We start from the raw sequence: 22,234 nt of genomic DNA on the forward strand, positions 1-22,234 counted from the left end.
TCTACATCTCCACCCCTTGTCCAGTCAGCGAAGCAGTGGAAGTGATGTGCTGGTGCCTGGAGGGTGTTGGGATCTGGATGGGAATTGCTCCCACCCTCCTTGCCTTTCGTAAGCTACTTAAAACCCACCTCTGCCGCCAGGCATGGGGGAATTAAGATTCCCTTTCCACCTAGGCCTTTACAATTTTATGCATGGTATGTTTGTATGTATGTTTGGTTTTTTATATTAAGGGGTTTTTAATTGTTTTTATTATTGGATTGTTATTGTACGCTGTGGGGCGGCATATAAATCCAATAAGTAAGTAAGTAAGTAAGTAAGTAAGTAAGGAAGTAAGGAAGGAAGGAAGGAAGGAAGGAAGGAAGGAAGGAAGGAAGGAAGTAAATAAATACATAAATACATAAATACATAAATAAATACATAAATAAATAGCTAGCTAGCACTTTTTAACACAGCCAGCCTATTGCTCCCACAATCCGGGTCCTCATTTTACCCACCATGGCTGAGTCAACCTTGAGCCGGTGATGAGATTTCAACCGCTGACCTACAGATCTACAGTCAGCTTCAGTGGCCTGCAGTACAACACTCCACCTGACTGGCCCCACCCCCTATCTACTCTAGATTTTGCAGTATCCTCCCCCTGCCACGCCCACCAAGCCATGCCACGCCCACAGACTGGTAGTAAAAAAAAAATGAAACCCACCACTGGATGGAATAATGACAGGTGTCAGTGTAGGAGGAACAAGTTGTCTTTCAAACAAGGGGCTACAATGATCAAAGGCTGAAGGAAATGTATGGGCAAAATCTATTTTTCCAGCATTAGGCCCCTGTTCTGGTCTCTCTATGGCCATAACATTGAGGTAAATTAAATAAGATTATCAGTGGTGACATTAGATGATAAACATGCATAACAGATGGGGAGGGGAGCATATTTCAGCTGCTGCTCAGTTGAAGGTGAAGAAGATGGAGAAAGTGCAGCCTCTGGAAACCACGAAAAATTTTCTTCCCCCGACTCCCAGGCCCATCATCCCCGCCCTCTCCCTTCCCCTCAGGCGCGCCCCCATTTCCCACCTTTCCTACAATCCTGGCGCTTTGCCCGAAATTCACGAGGGAGGGGGGCTGCCCTCTACGAACGGAAGGGAGCAGAATCCGAGCACTCCCCATTGGTCCGCTGGAGGGCCAATGTCGCGGTTGATTTGAAGAGGAGGGCGACGACTTAGGAAGTGACGTCACTACTCTTTGCCTCTCTAGGAAGCCACATTCGCTCTCAACCTCTGGGGCTGGGCAGGAAGCGGGGAGTCCGCCTGGAGGAAATCCGAACATGTCAGAGGTGCGGGGGGGGGGAGCTCTTCCCGGGTCCCATACTCCCCAGCCGCCTTCTCCCTGCAGGGGGAGGAGCGGGTGCCAGGAAGGGAGAGGGGGAGGATCCGTGGAGGGCGGGAAGGGAAGCCCCAGCAAGAGAGGAGAGAAGCCGGGCGAGCAGGAGGAGGCAGGATTCGCACCAGGCTCTCTGAGGGCCCGATCCTGTCCCCGGGGTGGGGTGGGGAGGCGTGACTGTCTCCTTCCGGGCCCTGCGCTGTGATGAGCCTCTTAGGGCTCCGGGCAGGTTGGGAGAAAGTGGCTGAATCCTGTTTTCTAATTCTTGGCCTTTGTTTCTCTTTCCATCTCAGATACAGAAAGTGGAAGCCGGTTTTGGACAACATTTTTTTTTAATCCTTAGGATTAGAGAGAGAGAGAGAGCAGAATAACATGCAGGGCTAAGTCCTACTGCACCTGAAATGGTCCTGTGAAGGAAAAGGCATCTGGAGACCCACAAGAGTCCTTGGACGCCTTTGCGGTTGCTCTGCAGGACAGAGAGAGGATGGAGACCCCACCTCTTGCAAAGGAGCGAAACGGAAAAGGCCCTGCAGCTGCTCAGCCCAGGAAGGGTGGGGAGATCTGGAGAAGACCAGGGCAGAAGATCCTGGAGGAGGAAACCATCCTCCCTTCCGAAGTTCAGCCCCGTAACTTCATCCGATACCAGGAAGCTGAGGGGCCCCGAGGACTTTGCAGCCAAGTCCACGGCTTTTGCAGAGGATGGTTGAGACCAGAAAAGCTCACCAAAGCCCAAATGCTGGACCTGGTGGTTCTGGAGCATCTCCTGTACCTTCTGCCACCAGAGATGGAGGGCTGGGTGCGGGAGTGTGGAGCAGAGACCAGCTCCCAGGCGGTGGCCCTAGCGGAAGGTCTTCTCCTCAGCCAGGCGGAGGAGCAGAAGGAGCAGGTCCAGTTGCAGGTGAGAAATCTTGGGGAGCTCAGAAGGGAACAAAGAATGTGTTTGAATACTTCACCCCTCCTCCCCAGACTTTTATGGCGTTCATGATATATCACAGTTCACCAATTCCTACAGGACAGTGTTCTCTTGTAATCTCACGGATGGATATTGGGGGCTTTGAGGTTATGTTCCAAACATAAGAATCCGCTTGATTTCATGTGATGTACATTAATTCTGCTGCTTTTTTCCTTCCTCCTATTTGAAGTATTTTACTATAGGGACCAAAGATCCTGAAGGAAAGAAGAACCCATCAAATGCCCCTCAAACACCGTTTTTCTGGAGGGTCCTTTGGGAAGATCAAAGTCAGGACACCTCAGAAGGTATTGGAAGATCCTCCGATTATTCATCTTTCTTATCTTCACCCTCTCTTCTCTTCTATAGAACACCTCCTCCTATTTTGTTAATTATGCACTTTGAACTTATTTATTCCTTACAGAGAAACAAGGAATGAAGCCTTCTGGTTTTTATGAAGGGGATCAAACAGCGGTTGGACCTCCAAATCAAGTAAGAAAGGGGAAAATTATTAGATTTGTATTCTCCCTTCATGAAGTGGAGCTGGTGTGCAAAGTGCTCTCTATTTTCCTCTCTTGTTTGGTCAGTATTAGTTTTCGTCCATAACATGGAGTTTTACAACATGGAGGACAGAATAGCAGGTTCAAATTCCTGGAGAAAATAAGAACCTGGTTAGTCAATGAATCTTGTCTGGTGACTCAATCAGCCAGTCAAAGTGAAGTGTTGACTGAGGATATCCAGAAACTAAGGAAAGACCATGTGGTATTGTAGAAATCATTTTCTTATGCTTATAAAAGTCATTTGTGAAGCTTCTAATTTATTTTGCTACACACAATGCAACAGGTTATTCATGTCAATTTGGTCTTGTCTGCAAATTTGATGGCTTCCCCTTCGATCCTCTTGTGTAAATCATGCATGAAGATGGACAGATCTTGCAAATCCTCCTGTTCTGTTCTTTTTTCCGTCTTTAGGAGACTCTTGTATCTTTCGAGGAGGTGGCTGTGTATTTCTCTGAGGAGGAATGGTCCCAGCTGGACCCTGACCAGAAAGCGCTTCATTCGGAAGTCATGCTTGAAAACCGTAGGAACGTGGTCTCTCTTGGTAAGATTTTCCTAGTCACCAATCAGAGAGTTCATAAAGACAGATTATAGTTAGTTTTTTTAATTATAAAACCACCATTATGGGAGATCGTCTCCTGGAAAGGAGAAGAAAAGGAGTTGGCCTTCTCATGCTCCAAGGAAGGAAAGAGTCAATGTCTCTTTGCTTAGATGTTTTCTGTACCATTTCTTTTCTGTATTTTTCCACTTTTGTTTGAACATATGTGTGCGGGCTGCAAAGGAGGATGTGTACGTTTATGTGTGTTCTGGAAGTCATGTGAGAGGTTTGTGTTGTCATTTGTCCCTTGAAACATCCAAAACTGTGTGAGAACAGAACATTTGCGCACAGCCCATAGAAGATCATTCTCACAACCCAAGTCAAGAACAAAGGCTTCGTGCAATGTCACTCACAGCATCCCAGAGCACAGGTAGTCCTTGTGTTACAACAGTTCCTTTAGTGACCAATCGAAGTTGTGACGAGCCGTCCCCCAAGTACTTGCGACCCAGTCCCGAAACTATGAGTATTGTAGCACCACGGCCGTTCTTCAAACTTACTAATGACAATTCGGCCAGCAGGGAGGTGACACGGAGCTGGGTCCAGGAGATTGTCAATGCTTCTTTGGGGAGGGGGTCCTTTCCGGAACCCTACAAGGAGGCACTTGTGCGCGCCCTCCTCAAGAAGCCTTCCCTTGACCCAGCCATTCTCAACAACTATCGCTCAGTCTCCAACCTTCCCTTTATGGGGAAGGTTGTTGAGAAAGTGATGGTGCTCCAGCGGTCCTTGGAAGAAGCCGATTATCTAGGCCCTCAACAGTCAGGATTCATGCCCAGCTACAGCACGGAAACTGCTTTGGTCGCACTGATGGATGATCTCTGGCGGGCCCGGGACAGGGGTTTATCCTCTGTCCTGGTGCTTCTTGACCTCTCAACGGCTTTCGATACCATCGACCATGGTATCCTTCTGCGACGGCTGGAGGGGTTGGGAGTGGGAGGGACTGTTCTTCAGTGGTTCTCCTCCTACCTCTCCGGTCGGTCGCATTCGGTGTTATTGGGGGGTCAGAGGTCAATCTCTAGGTTGCTACCTTGTGGGGTACTTCGGGGGTCGGTCCTCTCCCCCCTACTATTTAATAGCTACATGAAACCGCTGGGTGAGGTCATCCAAGGGCATGGGGTGAGGTATCATCAGTATGCAGATGATACCCAGCTCTACATCTCCACCCCTTGTCCAGTCAATGAAGCAGTGGAAGTGATGTACCGGTGCCTGGAGGCTGTTTGGGTCTGGATGGGTGTCAACAGACTCAAACTCAACCCTGATAAGACGGAGTGGCTGTGGGTTTTGCCTCCCAAGAACAATCCCATCTGTCCGTCCATTACCCTGGGGGGGGGGGGGGAATCTCTGACCAACTTGGGTGTCCTTCTCGATCCACAGCTCACATTAGAGAAACATCTTTCAACTGTGACGAGGGGGGCGTTTGGCCAGGTTTGCCTGGTGCACCAGTTGCGGCCCTATTTGGACCGGGAGTCACTGCTCACAATCACTCATGCCCTCCTCACCTCAAGGCTCGACTACTGTAATGCTCTCTACATTTGAAAAGTGTTCAGAAACTTCAGATGGTGCAGAATGCAGCTGCGAGAGCTATCATGGACTTTCCTAAATATGCTCATGTTACACCAACAGTCTGCATTGGTTGCTGATCAGTTTCCGGTCACAGTTCAAAGTGTTGGTTATGACCTATAAAGCCCTTCATGGCATTGGACCAGAATATCTCCAGGACCGCCTTCTGCTGCATGAATCCCAGCAACCAGTTAGGTCTCACAGAGTTGGCCTCCTCCGGGTCCCGTCGACTAAACAATGTCATTTGCCAGGACCCAGGGGAAGAGCCTTCTCTGTGGTGGCCCCGACCCTCTAGAACCAACTCCCCCCAGATATCAGAGTTGCCCCCACCCTCCTTGCCGTTCGTAAGCTTCTTAAAACCCACCTCTGTCGTCAGGCATGGGGGAATTGAGATTTTCCCTTCCCCCTAGGCTTATAAAATTTATGCGTGGTATGTCTGTATGTATGATTGGTTTCTAAATTGGGGTTTTTAAATTAACTTAAATATTAGATTTGTTTATATTGTTGTTAGCCGCCCCGAGTCTACGGAGAAGGGCGGTATACAAATCTGATAAATAAATAAAATAAATAAATAAACATACATCCTAATGTCTATCGGAGAAATTCAGAAGGAAATTCACTTGACTTTCCACACTTTCATCTTTTTCTCTAACTTTGTTAAAATTTTCATTTCCTTTTTGCTTTGAAGGTAATAATGGGCCCGAGAATCAAGATTCCTGTGAAGTGTTCCAAGTGATCAATGCTAAAGATGGAACCGAGAAGTTTGGAATTGGAATGGAATTCGAAAGCCATGAGAGAAACCAGTCCAAGAATTGGAATCTGGAAAGCTCATCTTCCACTGATGTTCCAATGCAACACTTCCTCGCCCGACCAGAGGAACCATATAACTTCCTTACATCTCAAAAAGGGAATGACACAAAAAAGAAGCCTTATAAATGTTTGGAACATGGAGAATGTTTTACAACATGGAGACAACTTACTTCCCATGAAAGGATCCACACAGAGGAAAAACCGTATAAATGCACGGATTGTGGAAAGACCTTTACGAGAAGACGTGGTCTTACATCTCACAAGCTGATCCACACAGGGGAAAAACCATATAAATGCATACAGTGTGACAAGACCTTTGCTTATAGGAAGAGTCTTATTTACCATAAAGGGACCCACACAGGAGAGAAACCGTATAAATGCATGGAGTGCGGTAAGACCTTTACGACAAGACGTGGTCTTACTTCCCATAAGTGGATCCACACAGGGGAAAAACCGTATAAATGCATACATTGTGGAAAGACCTTTGCTTATAGCAATAGTCTTACTTATCATGAAAGGACCCACACAGGGGAGAAACCGTATAAATGCATGGAGTGTGGGAAGACCTTTGCGGCAAAACGAAACCTTAATTCCCATAAGGTGCTACACACAGGGGAAAAACCCTATAAATGCATGATTTGTGGGAAGACCTTTGCTACAAGAAGTGGTGCTGCAAAACATAAGATGATCCACTCAGGGGAAAAACCATATAAATGCATACATTGTGGAAAGACCTTTGCTTATAGTAATAGTCTTACTTATCATAAAAGGACCCACACCGGGGAGAAACCGTATAAATGCATGGAGTGTGGGAAGAGCTTTGCTACAAAACGTAATCTTAATTCCCATAAGGTGAGACACACAGGGGAAAAACCCTATAAATGCATGATTTGTGGAAAGACTTTTGCTACAAGAAATGGTCTTGCAAAACATAAGATGATCCACACAGGGGAAAAAAGGTATAAATGCATGGAGTGTGGAAAGACCTTTACTCAAAAAACGTACCTTAATTCCCATAAGAAGATCCACACGGACAATAAACTGTATAAATGCATGGAGTGTGGAAAGAGCTTTACTCAAAGAGCTAGTCTTACTTCCCATAAGGTGATCCACACAGCGGAAAGGCCGTATAAATGCATGGATTGTGGAAAGACCTTTGCTCAAGAAGCTAATCTTACTTCTCATAAGCTGATCCACACAGGGGAAAAACCATATAAATGCATGGATTGTGGAAAGACCTGTACAACAAGACGTGGTCTTACCTCCCATAAGCTGACCCACACAGGGGAGAAACCGTATAAATGCATACATTGTGGCAAGACCTTTGCTTATAGCAATAGTCTTATTTATCATAAAAGGACCCACACAGGGGAGAAACCATATAAATGCATGGAGTGTGGAAAGACCTTTGCTACAAAATCTCACCTTAATTCCCATAAGATGATCCACACAGGGGAAAAACCGTATAAATGCATGGAGTGTGGAAAGACCTTTACTACAAAACCTAGCCTTAATTCCCATAAGATGATCCACACAGGGGAAAAACCATATAAATGCCTGAAATGTGGAAAGACCTTTACTAGAAAATCTCGCCTTAATTCCCATAAGGTGATCCACACAGGGGAAAAACCATATAAATGCCTGGAGTGTGGAGAGACCTTTACTACAAAACCTAGCCTTAATTCCCATAAGGTGATCCACACAGGGGAGAAACCATATAAATGCCTGGACTGTGGAAAGACCTTTACTACAAAACCTAGCCTTAATTCCCATAAGATGATGCACACTGGGGAGAAACCGTATAAATGCATGGAGTGTGGAAAGGCATTTGCTACAAAATCTAACCTTACTTCCCATAAGGTGCTACACACAGGGGAAAAACCCTATAAATGCATGATTTGTGGAAAGACTTTTGCTACAAGAAGAGGTCTTGCAAGACATAATATGATCCACACAGGGGAGAAAGCGTATAAATGCATGGACTGTGGAAAGACCTTTGCTGAGAAGAGTAAACTTACTTTACATGAAAGGATTCACACAGGGGAAAAACCCTATAAATGCATGGAATGTGATAAGACTTTTGCTGCAAGTGATGGTCTTATTTCTCATAACTGGATCCATACAGGGGAGAAACCCTATAAATGCATGAAGTGTGGAAAGACCTTTGCTCATAGAAATACACTTACTTCACATGAAAGGATCCACACAGGGGAGAAACCCTATAAATGCATGGACTGTGAGAAGACTTTTGCTACAAGAGATGGTCTTATTTCCCATAAGTGGATCCATACAGGGGAGAAACCCTATAAATGCTTGGAGTGTGGAAAGACCTTTACTCATAGGAATACACTTACTTCACATGAAAGGATCCACACAGGGGAGAAACCCTATAAATGCATGGAGTGTGATAGGACTTTTGCTACAAGAGATGGTCTTATTTCCCATAAGTGGATCCATACAGGGGAGAAACCCTATAAATGCATGGAGTGTGGAAAGACCTTTGTTACAAGAAATGGTCTTGCATCCCATAAGATGATCCACAGGGATGATAAACCATATAAATGCATGGAGTGTGGAAAGACCTTTACTCAAAGAGCTGGTCTTACTTCCCATACGGTGATCCACACTGGGGAAAAACCGTATAAATGCATGGAGTGTGGAAAGGCATTTGCTCAAAGAGCTGGTCTTTCTTCCCATAAGGTGATCCACACAGGGGGGGAAACCATATAAACACAAGGATTGTGGGAAGACCTTTCCTCAAAGGAGTAAACTTACTTCCCATAAGAGGATCCACATGGGAGAAACCGTATAAATGCATGGGTTGTGGAAAGATATTTGCTCAAAGAGATCCTCTTATTTCCCATAAGAAGATCCACACAGGAGAAGCAGTATAAGTGGAAGGAGTGTGCAAAGACCTTTGCTGAGTAATGTCATGAAACACATAGGGGAGAAACCATATAAATGTGTGGAGTGTGGAAAGAGTTTTCCTCAGAATTGTCATCTACTCATAAAAGGATCCAAGCTTGGTAGTAACTATTTAGCAGTAGTATTGTGAGTGTTCCTGTCAGCCTCTGGAAATCCAAGATTCAGAGGAATACGAAGGGGCAGAAGCTGTAAACTATCGTGATTTAATCTTTACGTTCTCTTCGCTTTTACTATATACTTGTACTGTTTCGGGTCTATATGACCCGACCTATTAAAATGTTGATTTTAACTTCTGTAAATGTTCTTTTTCAATACCTATTTCATTATTAAACTGTGAACGTTGTGGATAATAAACAAGTGGAAAATGAAATAAAAACTTTATTTTTATTTTCAGAAAAGGGTAAACGGTTGCACAATTTGGGTTTGACTAGACTACAGAAAAGAAGGATTAGGACTGACATGATAGCAGAATTTCAGACTCGCAAAGAGGACAGGGGTCAATTTATTTTCCAGAGCAGCAGAGGGCAGGAGAAGAGACAATATTTGTAAAATAATCAAGGAGAGAAGCAAGCTCAAAATAACGAGAATCTTACCCTGAAGGTAATTAACCAGTGGAACAGCTTTTCTTCAGACATTGTGATTGTTTCATCGCTGGACTTTTTTAAAGAGACTGGATCATCACTTGTCTAAAAGAGATCCTATAGGAATATCAATAGATCCCGAAAAGGTCGGTGCTTGAGCCGAAAGTGCGGATGGGAATGCCAGCCACTGAGGACTTGTACTGGCCTTAAGACTTAAGGCACCAGGGCTCCACCAATTCCTAGATGGACAGAAGGAAAAAGTTTCTGAGTGGTCTGAGTGGTCTAACACATGGCAACTCCAAATCTCAACTAGCAAATCCTACACATTGGGAAGAAGAATCTGAACTCCAAATGCGAACTGAATAATCAAATTATGACAGATAATCCCCACTCGGTTAAAGACCTCGGTATACTAATAACAAAAGATTTAAGTGCCAAAGCCCACTGCAACAACATAGCCAAGAAGGCTTCAAGAGTTGTAAACCTAATCCTACGTAGCTTCTGCTCTGGCAATCTCACACTACTTACCAGAGCTTGCAAAACTTTTGCCAGACCCATCCTCGAATACAGCTCATTTGTTTGGAACCCATATCCCATTTCAGACATTAACACCCTTGAAAATTTTTATTTATTTATTCATTTGTCCAATACACAGTACATATGGAAGAGAATAGAGATGAAGTAATATATATAAAGATAATATGTAAAAATAGAGAAGATATATGAAAGGAAAAAAATATAAATGATATATGAGATAAAGGAAAGACAATTGGACAGAGGACGAAAGGCACACTAGTGCACTTATGTCCAAAGATACCTCACCAGAAGAGCCCTTCAGTCCTCCACTCGAAATAGAATACCCTACGAGACTAGACTTTCAATCCTGGGCCTAGAAAGCTTAGAACTAAGATGCCTTATACAAGATCTAAGTATTGCCCACAAGATCATATGCTACAACGTCCTGTCTGTCAGCGACTACTTCAGCTTCAACTACAACAACACAAGAGCACACAACAGATTTAAACTTAATATTAACCGCTGCAAACTTGACTGTAAAAAATATGACTTCAGTAACCGAGTTGTTGAAGCGTGGAAATCATTACCAGACTCCATAGTGTCATCCCCAAACTCCCAACAGTTTACCCTTAGATTATCTACGGTTGACCTCTCCAGATTCCTAAGAGGTCAGTAAGGGGCGAGTACAAGTGCACTAGAGTGCCTTCCGTCCCCTGTCCTATTGCTCTCCTATATCTCCTATTCCTTACTTCTATCTCTTCTTCTGTTCTTTCATTGATATGTTCTATTACTATATCTTCTTTTCTATTCTTTCTTAGATGTATTTTACTATGAGTATCTATAACCTTCATAATGTATTTTACTATGTGTTTATAGATATATATACCCCCACTAAAACCCTCATTGTGTATTGGACAAAATAAAGAAAGAAAGAAAAAGGTGAGACTTGGGGGGGGGGGGGCCTAAGAAAAAAACCTTCCGATTCACAAGTGGATCCAGGAGTAAATTAAAATCTCTCTCCAACAACTCCTATCTCATCAAATTGGAACCCCAAAAAGTTATCAATATATTTTTGTCAAAAATAGGGATAATCTAGGATATTTTTTTTTATGTAAAATTGCTATTTTCAACCTTAATATTAGATTTGTTATTGTAATTGTTTTATCACTACTGTGAGCCGCCCCGAGTCTACGGAGAGGGGTGGCATAAAAATCTAAATAATAATAATAATAATAATGATAATAATTGGGCCATAAAAATGATCCGTGCCTGTATTTCAACCATCTCGTGATTCACCAACAGAAGCTGAACTCACCTAACCTGCTAAACCGGGGTCCCCAAACTTGGCCACTTTAAGACTTGTGGACTTCACGTCCCAGAATTCTCCAGCCAGGTAGAGTATAACCCTGTAAATACCACCTGACTGGCCCCACCCACCATCTAGTCTAGATTTTGCAGTATTCTTCCCCTGCCACGCCCACCACACCACGCCCACAGAACTGTTAGTAAAAAAATTTGAAACCCACCACTGGATGGAATAATGACAGGTCCCAGTGTAGAGGGTATGGAAAATGTTTAGGACCAACAAGTTGTCTTTCAAACAAGGGACTACAATGACAAAAAGCTGAAAGAAATGTATGGGCAAAATCTCTTTTTCCAGCATTAGGCCCCTATTCTGATCTCTCTATGGCCATATGGCTGCAGCGTCCTGCCTGTTGGCGACTACTTCAGCTTCAACCACAACAACACAAGAGCACACAACAGATTTAAACTTAATATTAATTGCTCCAAACTTGATTGTAAAAAATATGACTTCAGTAACCGAGTTGTCAAAGCGTGGAACTCATTACCGGACTCTGTAGTATCCCCTAACCCCCAACATTTTACCCTTAGACTATCCACGGTTGACCTGTCCAGATTCCTAAGAGGTCAGTAAGGGGCGAGTACAAGTGCCATAGAGTGCCTTCCGTCCCCTGTCCTATTGCTCTCCTATATCTCCTATACCTTTCTTCTATTCCTATATCTCTTCTTCTATTCTTTCATTGATATGTTCTATTACTATATCTTCTTTTCTATTCTTTCTTAGATATATTTTACTATGAGTATCTCCTCTACAACCTTCATCATGTATTTTACTATGTGTATATTGATACATACCCACTAAAACCCTCATTGTATATTGGACAAAATAAATAAAATAAAATAAAATAAAGAAATAACGTTGAGGTAAATTAAATAAGATTATCAGTGGTGACATTAGATGATAAACATGCATAACAGATGGGGAGGGGAGCATATTTCAGCTCCTGCTCAGCTGAAGGTGTTTTTTCAAACATGGACAAGAAGGAGAAGAAGATGGAGAAAGTGCAGCCTCTGGAAACCACGAAGCATTTTCTTCCCCCGACTCCCAGCCCCATCATCCCCGCCCTCTGCCTTCCCCTCAGGCGCGCCCCCATTTCCCGCCTTTGCTACAATCCTGGCGCTTGGCCCGAAATTCACGAGGGAGGGGGAGCAGACTCCGAGCACTCCCCATTGGTCCTCTGGAGGGCCAATGTCGCGATGGTTTTGAAGAGGAGGGCGACGGCGTAGGAAGTGACGTCACTGATCTTTACCTCTCTAGGAAGCTACATTCGCTCACAACCTCTGAGTCTGGGCAGGAAGCGGGGAGACTGCCGGGAAGAAATCCGAACGTGTCCGAGGTGCGTGGGGAGCTCTTCCCGGGTCCCATGCTCCCCAGCCGCCGGCTCCCTGCAGGTGGAGGAGCGGGTGCCAGGAAGGGAGAGGGAGAGGATCCGTGGAGGGCGGGAAGGGAAGCCCCAGCAAGAGAGGAGAGAAGCCGGGCGAGGAGGAGGCAGGATTCGCACCAGGCTCTCCGAGGGCCCGATCCTGTCCCCTGGGGGGGGGGGGGGGGGGGGAGAGGCGTGACTGCCTCCTTCCGGGCCCTGCTCTGGGATGAGCCTCTTAGAGGTTGGGAGAAAGTGGCTGAATCCTGTTTTCTAATTCTTGGCCTTTGTTTCTCTTTCCATCTCAGATACTGAAAGTGGAGGCCGGTTTTGGGCAGCATCTTGTTTTAATCCTTAGGATTAGAGAGAGAGAGAGAGCAGAATAATTTGCAGGGCTAAGTCCTACTGCACCTGAAATGGTCCTGTGAAGGAAAAGGCATCTGGAGACCCACAAGAGTCCTTGGACGCCTTTGCAGTTGCTCTGCAGGGCAGAGAGAGGATGGAGACCCCACCTCTTGCAAAGGAGGGAAACCGAAAAGGTCCTGCAGCTGCTCAGCCTAGCAAGGGTGGGGAGATCTGGAGAAGACCAGGGCAGAAGATCCTGGAGGAGGAAACCATCCTCCCTTCCGAAGTTCAGCCCCGTAACTTCATCCGATACCAGGAAGCTGAGGGACCACGAGGACTTTGCAGCCGACTCCATGACTTTTGCAGAGAATGGCTGAGACCAGAAAAGCTCACCAAAGCCCAAATGTTGGACCTGGTGGTTCTGGAGCGTCTCCTGTTCCTTCTGCCTGCAGAGATGGAGGGCTGGGTGCGGGAGTGTGGAGCAGAGACCAGCTCCCAGGCGGTGGCCCTGGCGGAAGGTCTCCTCCTGAGCCAGGCGGAGGAGCAGATGGAGCAGGTCCAGTTGCAGGTGAGAAATCTTGGGGAGCTCAGAAGGGAACAGAGAATGTTTGAATACTTCAGCCCTCCTTCCCAAACTTTTATGGGGTTCATAATATATTGCAATTCACCATTTCCTGTAGGATAGTGTTCTCTTGTAATCTCACGGATGGATATTGGGGGTTTCAGGTTGTGTTGCAAACATAAGAATCCGCTTGATTTCGTTTGACGTACGTTAATTCTACTGTTTTTTCCTTCCTCCTATTTGAAGTGTTTTACTATGGAGACCAAAGATCCTGAAAGAAAGAAGGACCCATCAAATACCCCTCAAACACCGTTTTTCTGGAGGGTCCCTTGGGAAGATCAAAGTCAGGACACCTCAGAAGGTTTTGGAAGATCCTCCGATTATCCATCTTTCTTCTCTTCACTCTTTCTTCTCTTCTATGGAATACCTCCTCCTATTTTGTTAATTATGCACTTTGAACTTATTTATTCCTTACAGAGAAACAAGGAATGAAGCCTTCTGGCTTCTATGAAGGTGATCAAACAGCGGTTGGACCTCCAAATCAAGTAAGAAAGGGGGAAATTATTAGATTTGTATTCTCCCTTCATGAAGTGGAGCTGGTGTGCAGAGTGCTCTCTATTTTCCTCTCTTGTTTGGTCAGTATTAGTTTTCGTCCATAACATGGAGCTCTTCCACAACATGGAGAACAGAATAGCAGGTTCAAATTCCTGGAGAAAATAAGAGAAGATCAAACTTTCCCACTTTGCAAAGCCTGAGAAATGACGTTTCCAGGGAACTTTTTCTTACTTGTGGCTGAGACTACCAGGTCAATCAATCATAGACAGAGCAATAGATTGGTTGATCCAGAAGTAGGATTAATTTACTGAAAGGCACTGAAGGTTGTGCAGAATCAATGAATTTGATAAAATCTCCCCAAATATTTCTTCACCAGAAGCAATTTTCAGATTTATTCATTCATTCATTCATTTGACTTCTATGCCGCTCAATCCCGAAGAACTCTGAGCGGCTAGATATGGATTTGCCCATATTCCCACCTAAAATTTGGACATTATTATTATTATTATTATTATTATTATTATTATTATTTATTAGATTTGTATGCCGCTCCTCTCCGTAGACATGTGTGACATACGGCTATTTAAGATGCCTATCTCTTCTTTGTTAATAATGGAACATAATAATGGTATCCTTCTGCACCGGCTGGAGAGTTTGGGGGTGGGAGGCACTGTTCTCCAGTGGTTCTCCTCCTACCTCCGGTCGGTCGCAGTCAGTGTTAGTGGGGGGCCAGAGGTCAACTCCGAGGTCTCTCCCTTGTGGGGTGCCTCAGGGGTCGGTCCTCTCCCCCCTGCTATTTAATATCTACATGAAACCGCTGGGTGAGATCATCCAAGGGCATGGGGTGAGGTATCATCAGTATGCAGATGATACCCAGCTTTACATCTCCACCCCATGTCCAGTCAACGAAGCGGTGGAAGTGATGTGCCGGTGTCTGGAGGCTGTTGGGGCCTGGATGGGTGTCAACAGACTCAAACTCAACCCGGATAAGACGGAGTGGCTGTGGGTTTTGCCTCCCAAGGACAATTCCATCTGTCCTTCCATTACCCTGGGGGAGGAATTATTGACCCCCTCGGAGAGGGTCCGCAATTTGGGCATCCTCCTCGATCCACAGCTCACATTAGAGAACCATCTTTCACCTGTGGCGAGGGGGCGTTTGTCCAGGTTCGCCTGGTGCACCCTATCTGGACCGGGACTCATTACTCACAGTCACTCATGCCCTCATCACCTCAAGGTTCGACTACTGTAATGCTCTCTACATGGGGCTACCTTTGAAAAGTATTCGGAAACTTCAGATCGTGCAGAATGCAGCTGCGAAAGCAGTCATGGGCTTACCTAGGTATGCCCATGTTTCACCAACACTCCGCAGTCTGCATTGGTTGCCGATCAACTTCCGGTCACAATTCAAAGTGTTGGTTATGACCTTTAAAGCCCTTCATGGCACTGGACCAGAATATTTCCGAGACCGCCTGCTGCCGCACGAATCCCAGCGACCGATTAGGTCCCACAGAGTGGGCCTTCTCTAGGTCCCATCAACTAAATGTCGGTTGGCGGGCCCCAGGGGAAGAGCCTTCTCTGTGGCGGCCCCGGCCCTCTGGAATCAACTCCCTCCGGAGATTAGAACTGCCCCTACTCTCCTTGCCTTTCGTAAACTCCTTAAGACCCACCTCTGTCGTCAGGCATGGGGGAACTGAAACATCTCCCCCGGGCAGATACAATTTATGAATGGTATGTTTGAATGTATGTGTGTTTAGAATATGGGGTCTTTTAAATATTTTTAAACAGTAATTTAGATTTGTTGTAGATTGTTTTTTCACTTGTGAGCCGCCCCGAGTCTGCGGAGAGGGGCGGCATACAAATCTAAATAATAAATAAATTAATTAATAATGTTTGATGGGACCCAGGGGAAGAGCCTTCTCTGTGGCGGCCCTGACCCTTTGGAACCAACTGCCCCCAGATATCAGAGTTCCCCCACCCTCCTTGCCTTTCATAAGCTCCTTAAAACCCACCTTTGTCGTCAGGCATGGGGGAATTAAGACTTTCCCTCCCCATAGGCTTCTAAAATTTATGCATGGTATGTTAGTATGATTGGTTTTTAAATTGGGGTTTTAAATTAACTTAAATATTAGATTTGTTTACATTGTATTATTATTGCTGTGAGCCGCCCCAAGTCTGCGGAGAGGGGTGGCATACAAATCTGATTAATTAATTAATTAATAAATAAATAAATAAATAGAGTTGGTAGGGATCTTAGAGGTTTTCTAGTCCGACACCCTGCTCAGACAGGAAGCCCTATAATATTTCATAAATACCTCCAGTGTTGGAGCAACCACAATGTCTGCAGGCAAGTCATTCCACTGATTAATTGTTCTCACTGTCGGGAAATTTCTCTTTCCTTGTAGGTTGGTTCTCTCCTTGAATAGTTTCCCTCCATTGTTTCTTGGAACACTGCTATTATGTCACGCCTAGTCCTTCTTTTCAGGAAAGTGTTATTATTTATTTATTATTTCAACTTGTATGCCGCCCAACTCCCTAAAGACTCTTAAGTGTGGTCTTGTATAATATGTGGTATTATAGAAATCTTTTTCTTATGCTTATAAAGGTCATTTGAATCAGCAAAATGCAGTCATTTGTGAAGCTTATAATTTATTTTGCTATACACAGTGCAACAGGTTATTCATGTCAATTTGGTCTTGTCTGCAAATTTGATGGCTTCCCCTTTGATCCTCTTGTCTAAATCATTGGTGAAGATGGATAGATCTTGTGGATCCTCCTTTTCTGTTCTTTTTTCTGTGTTCAGGAGAGTATCGTGTCCTTCGAGGAGGTGGCTGTGTATTTCTCTGAGGAGGAATGGTCTCAGCTGGACCCTGACCAGAAAGCGCTGCATTCGGAAGTCATGCTTGAAAACCGTAGGAACGTGGTCTCTCTTGGTAAGATTTTCCTAGTCACCAATCGGAGAGTTCAAGAAGACAGATTATAGTTAGTTTTTTTATTATAAAACCACCATTACGAGAGATCGTCTCCTTCGAGGGAGAAGAAAAGGAGTTGGCCTTCTCATGCTCCAAGGAAGGAAAGAATCAATGTCTCTTTGCTTAGATGCTTTCTGTGCCATGTCTTCTCTCTATTTTTCCATTTTTGTTTGAACGTACGTGCACGGGCTGAAAAGGAGGATGTCTACTTTTATGTATCCTCTGGAGGTCATGTGAAAGGAGCGTGTTGTCATTTGTCCCTTGAAACCTCCAAAATTGTGTGAGAACAAAACTTTCACACACACAGCCCATAGAAGAGCTTTCTCACAACCCAAGTCAAGAACAAAGGCTTCGTGCAATGTGACTCACAGCATCCCAGAGCACAGGTAGTCCTTGTTTTACAACAGTTCACTTAGTGACCATTCGGAGTTGTGGCGAGCCCTCCCCCAAGTACTTGAGACCCAGTCCCGAAACTACGAGTGTTGCAGCACCACGACTGTTCTTCAAACTTACCAACGACAACAGGGGCTGCAACATTCGCCCTACCTATAAACCATCCCACTGGGGCGTACTACATTTTTCAGACCAAAAGACGCACTCCCCTCCCCCCCCCAAAAATGGTGGAAATGTCTTTGTCTTATAGAGCAAATAGAGGCTCCCAAACCCTCCGCGGGTCTCGTTTTTGTCCTCTGTGGCATCGGGGAAGTTGAAAATAGAACATACAGATGGTTTCAGTGGCAAAAAAACTTGGGCCAATTATAGCCTGCAATGTGGTTCTGGATGGGCAAAAACGGGACGCGGAAGGCAAAATCTTTTTTTTCTTCTCCAAAACTAAGTGCGTCTGAAAAATATGATATTTACAACAATGTGGCATGTCATCGGTTCCATTGCCTACTTTGGTGCATTTGCAGCAAAAAGAGTCCTGAAATAGTGACAGATACACAAGATCAGCAGTGGGAAATGTAACATGATTGAGTTCACGTGATCTCGCACTGCCGTGATTGAGGCCTCTGTTCTCTGCTGACCAAGGCCTGCACGAGATCCAGGACAAAATGTTTTGCCAAGAGAGGGAAGGCCTCTTTGTTTAGAGAGATAGTTTTGTCTTGGATCTCGTACAATCCTCAGTGCTTAAAAGAACACAGGCTTGAAAAAGTACTACAGTGTGAGATCACACTAGATTAGTAACCAGAGATCTTGTACTACTGGTCTCGTGTGATCGTGCACTAAAGAATTTTAAAGCCCCGGTTCTCTGGGAACTGACCCCTGAACATAAATCCTGAACAGTTAATCAGTGGAACAACTTGCCTCTAGGAATTGTAAAGGCTCCCAACATTGGAAGTTTTAAGAAGATGTTTTATACCACTTCAGACATAACCATTTGTCTGAAGTAGTAAAGGGTTTTTTGCCTAAACGGGGTTGGATTTAAAGATCTACAAGATCCCTTCCAACTCTGTTAATCTATTCTTTAACTCAAAACTGACTGAGTCAAATTTGCATATATTTAGATAATGGTAAACAAGGTGTTTTCTAGATATTTTCAAAGCTTCCATGACTCATGAATATAGAAATAATGTCTATATCACAGCACTGTAAGCACGGACACATACAACCTAATGTCTTTCAGAGAAATTCAGGAGGAAATTCAATTGACTTTCCACACTTTCATCTCTGTCTCTAACCTTGTTAACATTTTCATTTCATTTTTGCTTTGAAGGTAATAATGGGCCAGAGAAGCAAGATTCCTGTGAACTGTTCCAAGTGATCAATGCTAAAGATGGAACCGAGAAGTTTGGAATTGGAATGGAATTGGAAAGCCATGAGAGAAACCAGTCAAAGAATTGGAATCACGAAAGCTCATCTTCCACTGATGTTCCAATGCAAGACTTCCTCGCCCGACCAGAGGAACCCTATAACTGTACATCTCAAAAGGAGAATGACACAAAAAAGAAGCCCTATAAATGTTTCGAACATGGAGAATGTTTTAAAACATGGAGAAAACTTAATTCCCATAAAAGAATCCACACAGGGGAGAAACCGTACAAATGTATGGAGTGTGGAAAGACGTTTACTCGGAGGGATACACTTACTTTACATAAAAGGATCCACACAGGAGAGAAACCCTATAAATGCATGATTTGTGGAAAGACCTTTGCTACAAGAAGTGGTCTTGCATCCCATAAGATGATCCACATGGATGATAAACCATATAAATGCATGGAATGTGGAAAGACCTTTACTCAAAGAGTTGCTCTTACTTCCCATACGGTTATCCACACTGGGGAAAAACCATATAAATGCGTGCAGTGTGGAAAGACCTTTACTCAAAGAAGTAGTCTCACTTCCCATAAGATGATCCACACAGGTAAAAAACCGTATAAATGCATGGAATGTGGAAAGACCTTTGCTCGGAGGGATACACTTACTTTGCATGAAAGGATCCACACTGGGGAGAAACCGTATAAATGCATGGAATGTGGAAAGACCTTTGCTCGGAGGGGTACACTTACTTTGCATGAAAGGATCCACACTGGGGAAAAACCATATAAATGCATGGAGTGTGGAAAGACCTTTGCTCTTAGGCAAACACTTACATTACATGAAAGGATCCACACTGGGGAAAAACCGTATAAATGCATGGAGTGTGGAAAGACCTTTACTAAAAGAGCTGGTCTTACTTCCCATACGGTTATCCACACTGGGGGAAAACCATATAAATGCATGGAGTGTGGAAAGACCTTTACTCAAAGAGCTGGTCTTACTTCCCATACGGTTATCCACACTGCGGAAAAACCATATAAATGCATGGAGTGTGGAAAGACCTTTACTCAAAGAGCTGGTCTTACTTCCCATACAGTTATCCACACTGGGGAAAAACCATATAAATGCATGGAGTGTGGAAAGACCTTTACTCAAAGAGCTGGTCTTACTTACCATATGGTTATCCACACTGGGGAAAAACCATATAAATGCATGGAGTGTGGAAAGACCTTTACTCAAAGAGGTAATCTCACTTCCCATAAGATGATCCACACAGATAAAAAACCGTATAAATGCATGGATTGTGGAAAGACCTTTACTCAAAGAGCTGGTCTTACTTCCCATACAGTTATCCACACTGGGGAGAAACCGTATAAGTGCATGGAGTGTGGAAAGGCCTTTACTCAAAGAGCTCCTCTTACTTCCCATAAGATGATCCACACTGGGGAAAAACCATATAAATGCATGGAGTGTGGAAAGACCTTTACTCAAAGAGGTAATCTCACTTCCCATAAGATGATCCACACAGGTAAAAAACCGTATAAATGCATGGATTGTGGAAAGAGCTTTACTCAAAGAGCTGCTCTTACTTCCCATACAGTTATCCACACTGGAGAAAAACCATATAAATGCATGGAGTGTGGAAAGGCCTTTGCTCAAAGAGCTGCTCTTACTTCCCATACGGTTATCCACACTGGGGAAAAAGCATATAAATGCATGGAGTGTGGAAAGGCCTTTGCTCAAAGAGCTGGTCTTTCTTCCCATAAGGTGATCCACACAGGGGAAAAACCATATAAATGCAAGGATTGTGGGAAGACCTTTAGTCACAGAGCTACTCTTACTTCCCATAAGATTATCCACACGGGAGAAACCATATAAATGCAAGGATTGTGGGAAGACCTTTAGTCACAGAGCTACTCTTACTTCCCATAAGAGGATCCACACGGGAGAAACCGTATAAATGCATGGGTTGTGGAAAGATATTTGCTCAAAGAGATCCTCTTATTTCCCATAAGAAGATCCACACAGGAGAAGCATTATAAGTGGAAGGAGTGTGGAAAGACCTTTGCTGAGTAATGTCATGAAACACACAGGGGAGAAACCATATAAGTATGTGGAGTGTGGAAAGAGTTTTCATCGGAATTGTCATCTACTCATAAAAGGATCCAAGCTTGGTAGTAACTATTTAGCAGTAGAATTGTGAGTGTTCCTGTCAGCCTCTGGAAATCCCAGATTCAGAGGAAGACGAAGGGGCAGAAGCTGTAAACTATCGTGATTTAATCTTTACGTTCTCTTCACTTTTACTATATACTTGTACTGTTTCGGGTCTATATGTCCTGACCTATTAAAATGTTGATTTTAACTTCTGTAAATGTTCTTTTTCAATACCTATTTCATTATTAAACTGTGTGTGAACGTGGTGGATCATAAACAAGTGGAAAATGAAATAAAAACTTTATTTTTATTTTCAGAAAAGGGTAAACGGTTGCACAATTTGGGTTTGACTAGACTACAGAAAAGAAGGATTAGGACTGACATGATAGCAGAATTTCAGACTCGCAAAGAGGAGGGGGGTCAATTTATTTTCCAGAGCACCAGAGGGCAGGAGAAGAGACAATATATGTAAAATAATCAAGGAGAGAAGCAAGCTCAAAATAACGAGAATCTTACCCTGAAGATAATTAACCAGTGGAACAGCTTTTCTTCAGACATTGTGATTGTTTCATCGCTGGACTTTTTTAAAGAGACTGGATCATCATCTGTCTAAAAGAGATCCTATAGGAATATCAATAGATCCTGAAAAGGTGGCTGCTTGAGCCGAAAGTGCGGATGGGAATGCCAGCCACTAAGGACTTGTACTGGCCTTAAGACTTAAGGCACCAGGGCTCCACCAATTCCTAGATGGACAGAAGGAAAAAGTTTCTGAGTGGTCTAGCACATGGCAACTCCAAATCTCAACTAGAAAATGCTCTGTCCTACACATTGGGAAGAAGAATCTGAACTCCAAATACAAACTGAATAATCAAATTATGACAGATAATCCCCACTCGGTTAAAGACCTCGGTATACTAATAACAAAAGATTTAAGTGCCAAAGCCCACTGCAACAATATAGCCAAGAAGGCTTCAAGAGTTGTAAACCTAATCCTACGTAGCTTTTGCTCTGGCAATCTCACACTACTTACGAGCTTACAAAACGTTTGCCAGACCCATCCTCGAATACAGCTCATCTATTTGGAACCCATATCCCATTTCAGACATTAACACCCTTGAAAATTTTTATTTATTCATTTGTCCAATACACAGTACATATGGAAGAGAATAGACATGAAGTAAGGAAGAAAATATAAATGATATATGAGGTAAAGGAAAGACAATTGGACAGGGGACGAAAGGCACATTAGTGCACTTATGTCCAAAGATACTTCACCAGAAGAGCCCTTCACTCCTCCACTC

The 22,234-nt window shown here is 44.0% G+C and overlaps 1 protein-coding gene and 1 pseudogene across 2 annotated transcripts; both read left to right on the top strand.

Annotated features, from left to right (window-relative positions):
* Positions 1-1,240: 1,240 nt before the first annotated feature.
* On the top strand, positions 1,241-20,837 carry LOC139173211 (zinc finger protein 208-like; annotated as a pseudogene).
* Positions 12,479-18,875, top strand: LOC139173207 (zinc finger and SCAN domain-containing protein 31-like). 2 transcript variants are annotated; one of them, XM_070762820.1, is made up of 5 exons: positions 12,479-12,566; positions 12,899-13,503; positions 13,744-13,858; positions 13,975-14,042; positions 18,736-18,875. In XM_070762820.1, exons 2-5 carry the CDS (start codon positions 13,090-13,092, stop codon positions 18,781-18,783), a joined length of 645 nt encoding a protein of 214 aa, XP_070618921.1. In that variant the 5' UTR covers positions 12,479-12,566; positions 12,899-13,089; the 3' UTR covers positions 18,784-18,875. The 2 variants fall into 2 exon arrangements, with proteins under 2 accessions (XP_070618921.1, XP_070618923.1); XM_070762822.1 differs by lacking the exon at positions 18,736-18,875 and adding an exon at positions 16,455-16,837.
* Positions 20,838-22,234: the final 1,397 nt, after the last annotated feature.

This window comes from Erythrolamprus reginae, chromosome 10, assembly GCF_031021105.1.
Source record: "Erythrolamprus reginae isolate rEryReg1 chromosome 10, rEryReg1.hap1, whole genome shotgun sequence".
Taxonomy (NCBI): Eukaryota; Metazoa; Chordata; class Lepidosauria; order Squamata; family Dipsadidae; genus Erythrolamprus; species Erythrolamprus reginae.

Coding starts and splice junctions, on each gene's coding strand:
- LOC139173207 (XM_070762820.1), top strand. CDS start 13,090: ATGGAGACCCCACCTCTTGCAAAGGAGGGAAACCGAAAAGGTCCTGCA. Junction 13,504..13,743: donor TGGAGCAGGTCCAGTTGCAG/GTGAGAAATCTT, acceptor TCCTATTTGAAG/TGTTTTACTATGGAGACCAA. Junction 13,859..13,974: donor AAGTCAGGACACCTCAGAAG/GTTTTGGAAGAT, acceptor TATTCCTTACAG/AGAAACAAGGAATGAAGCCT.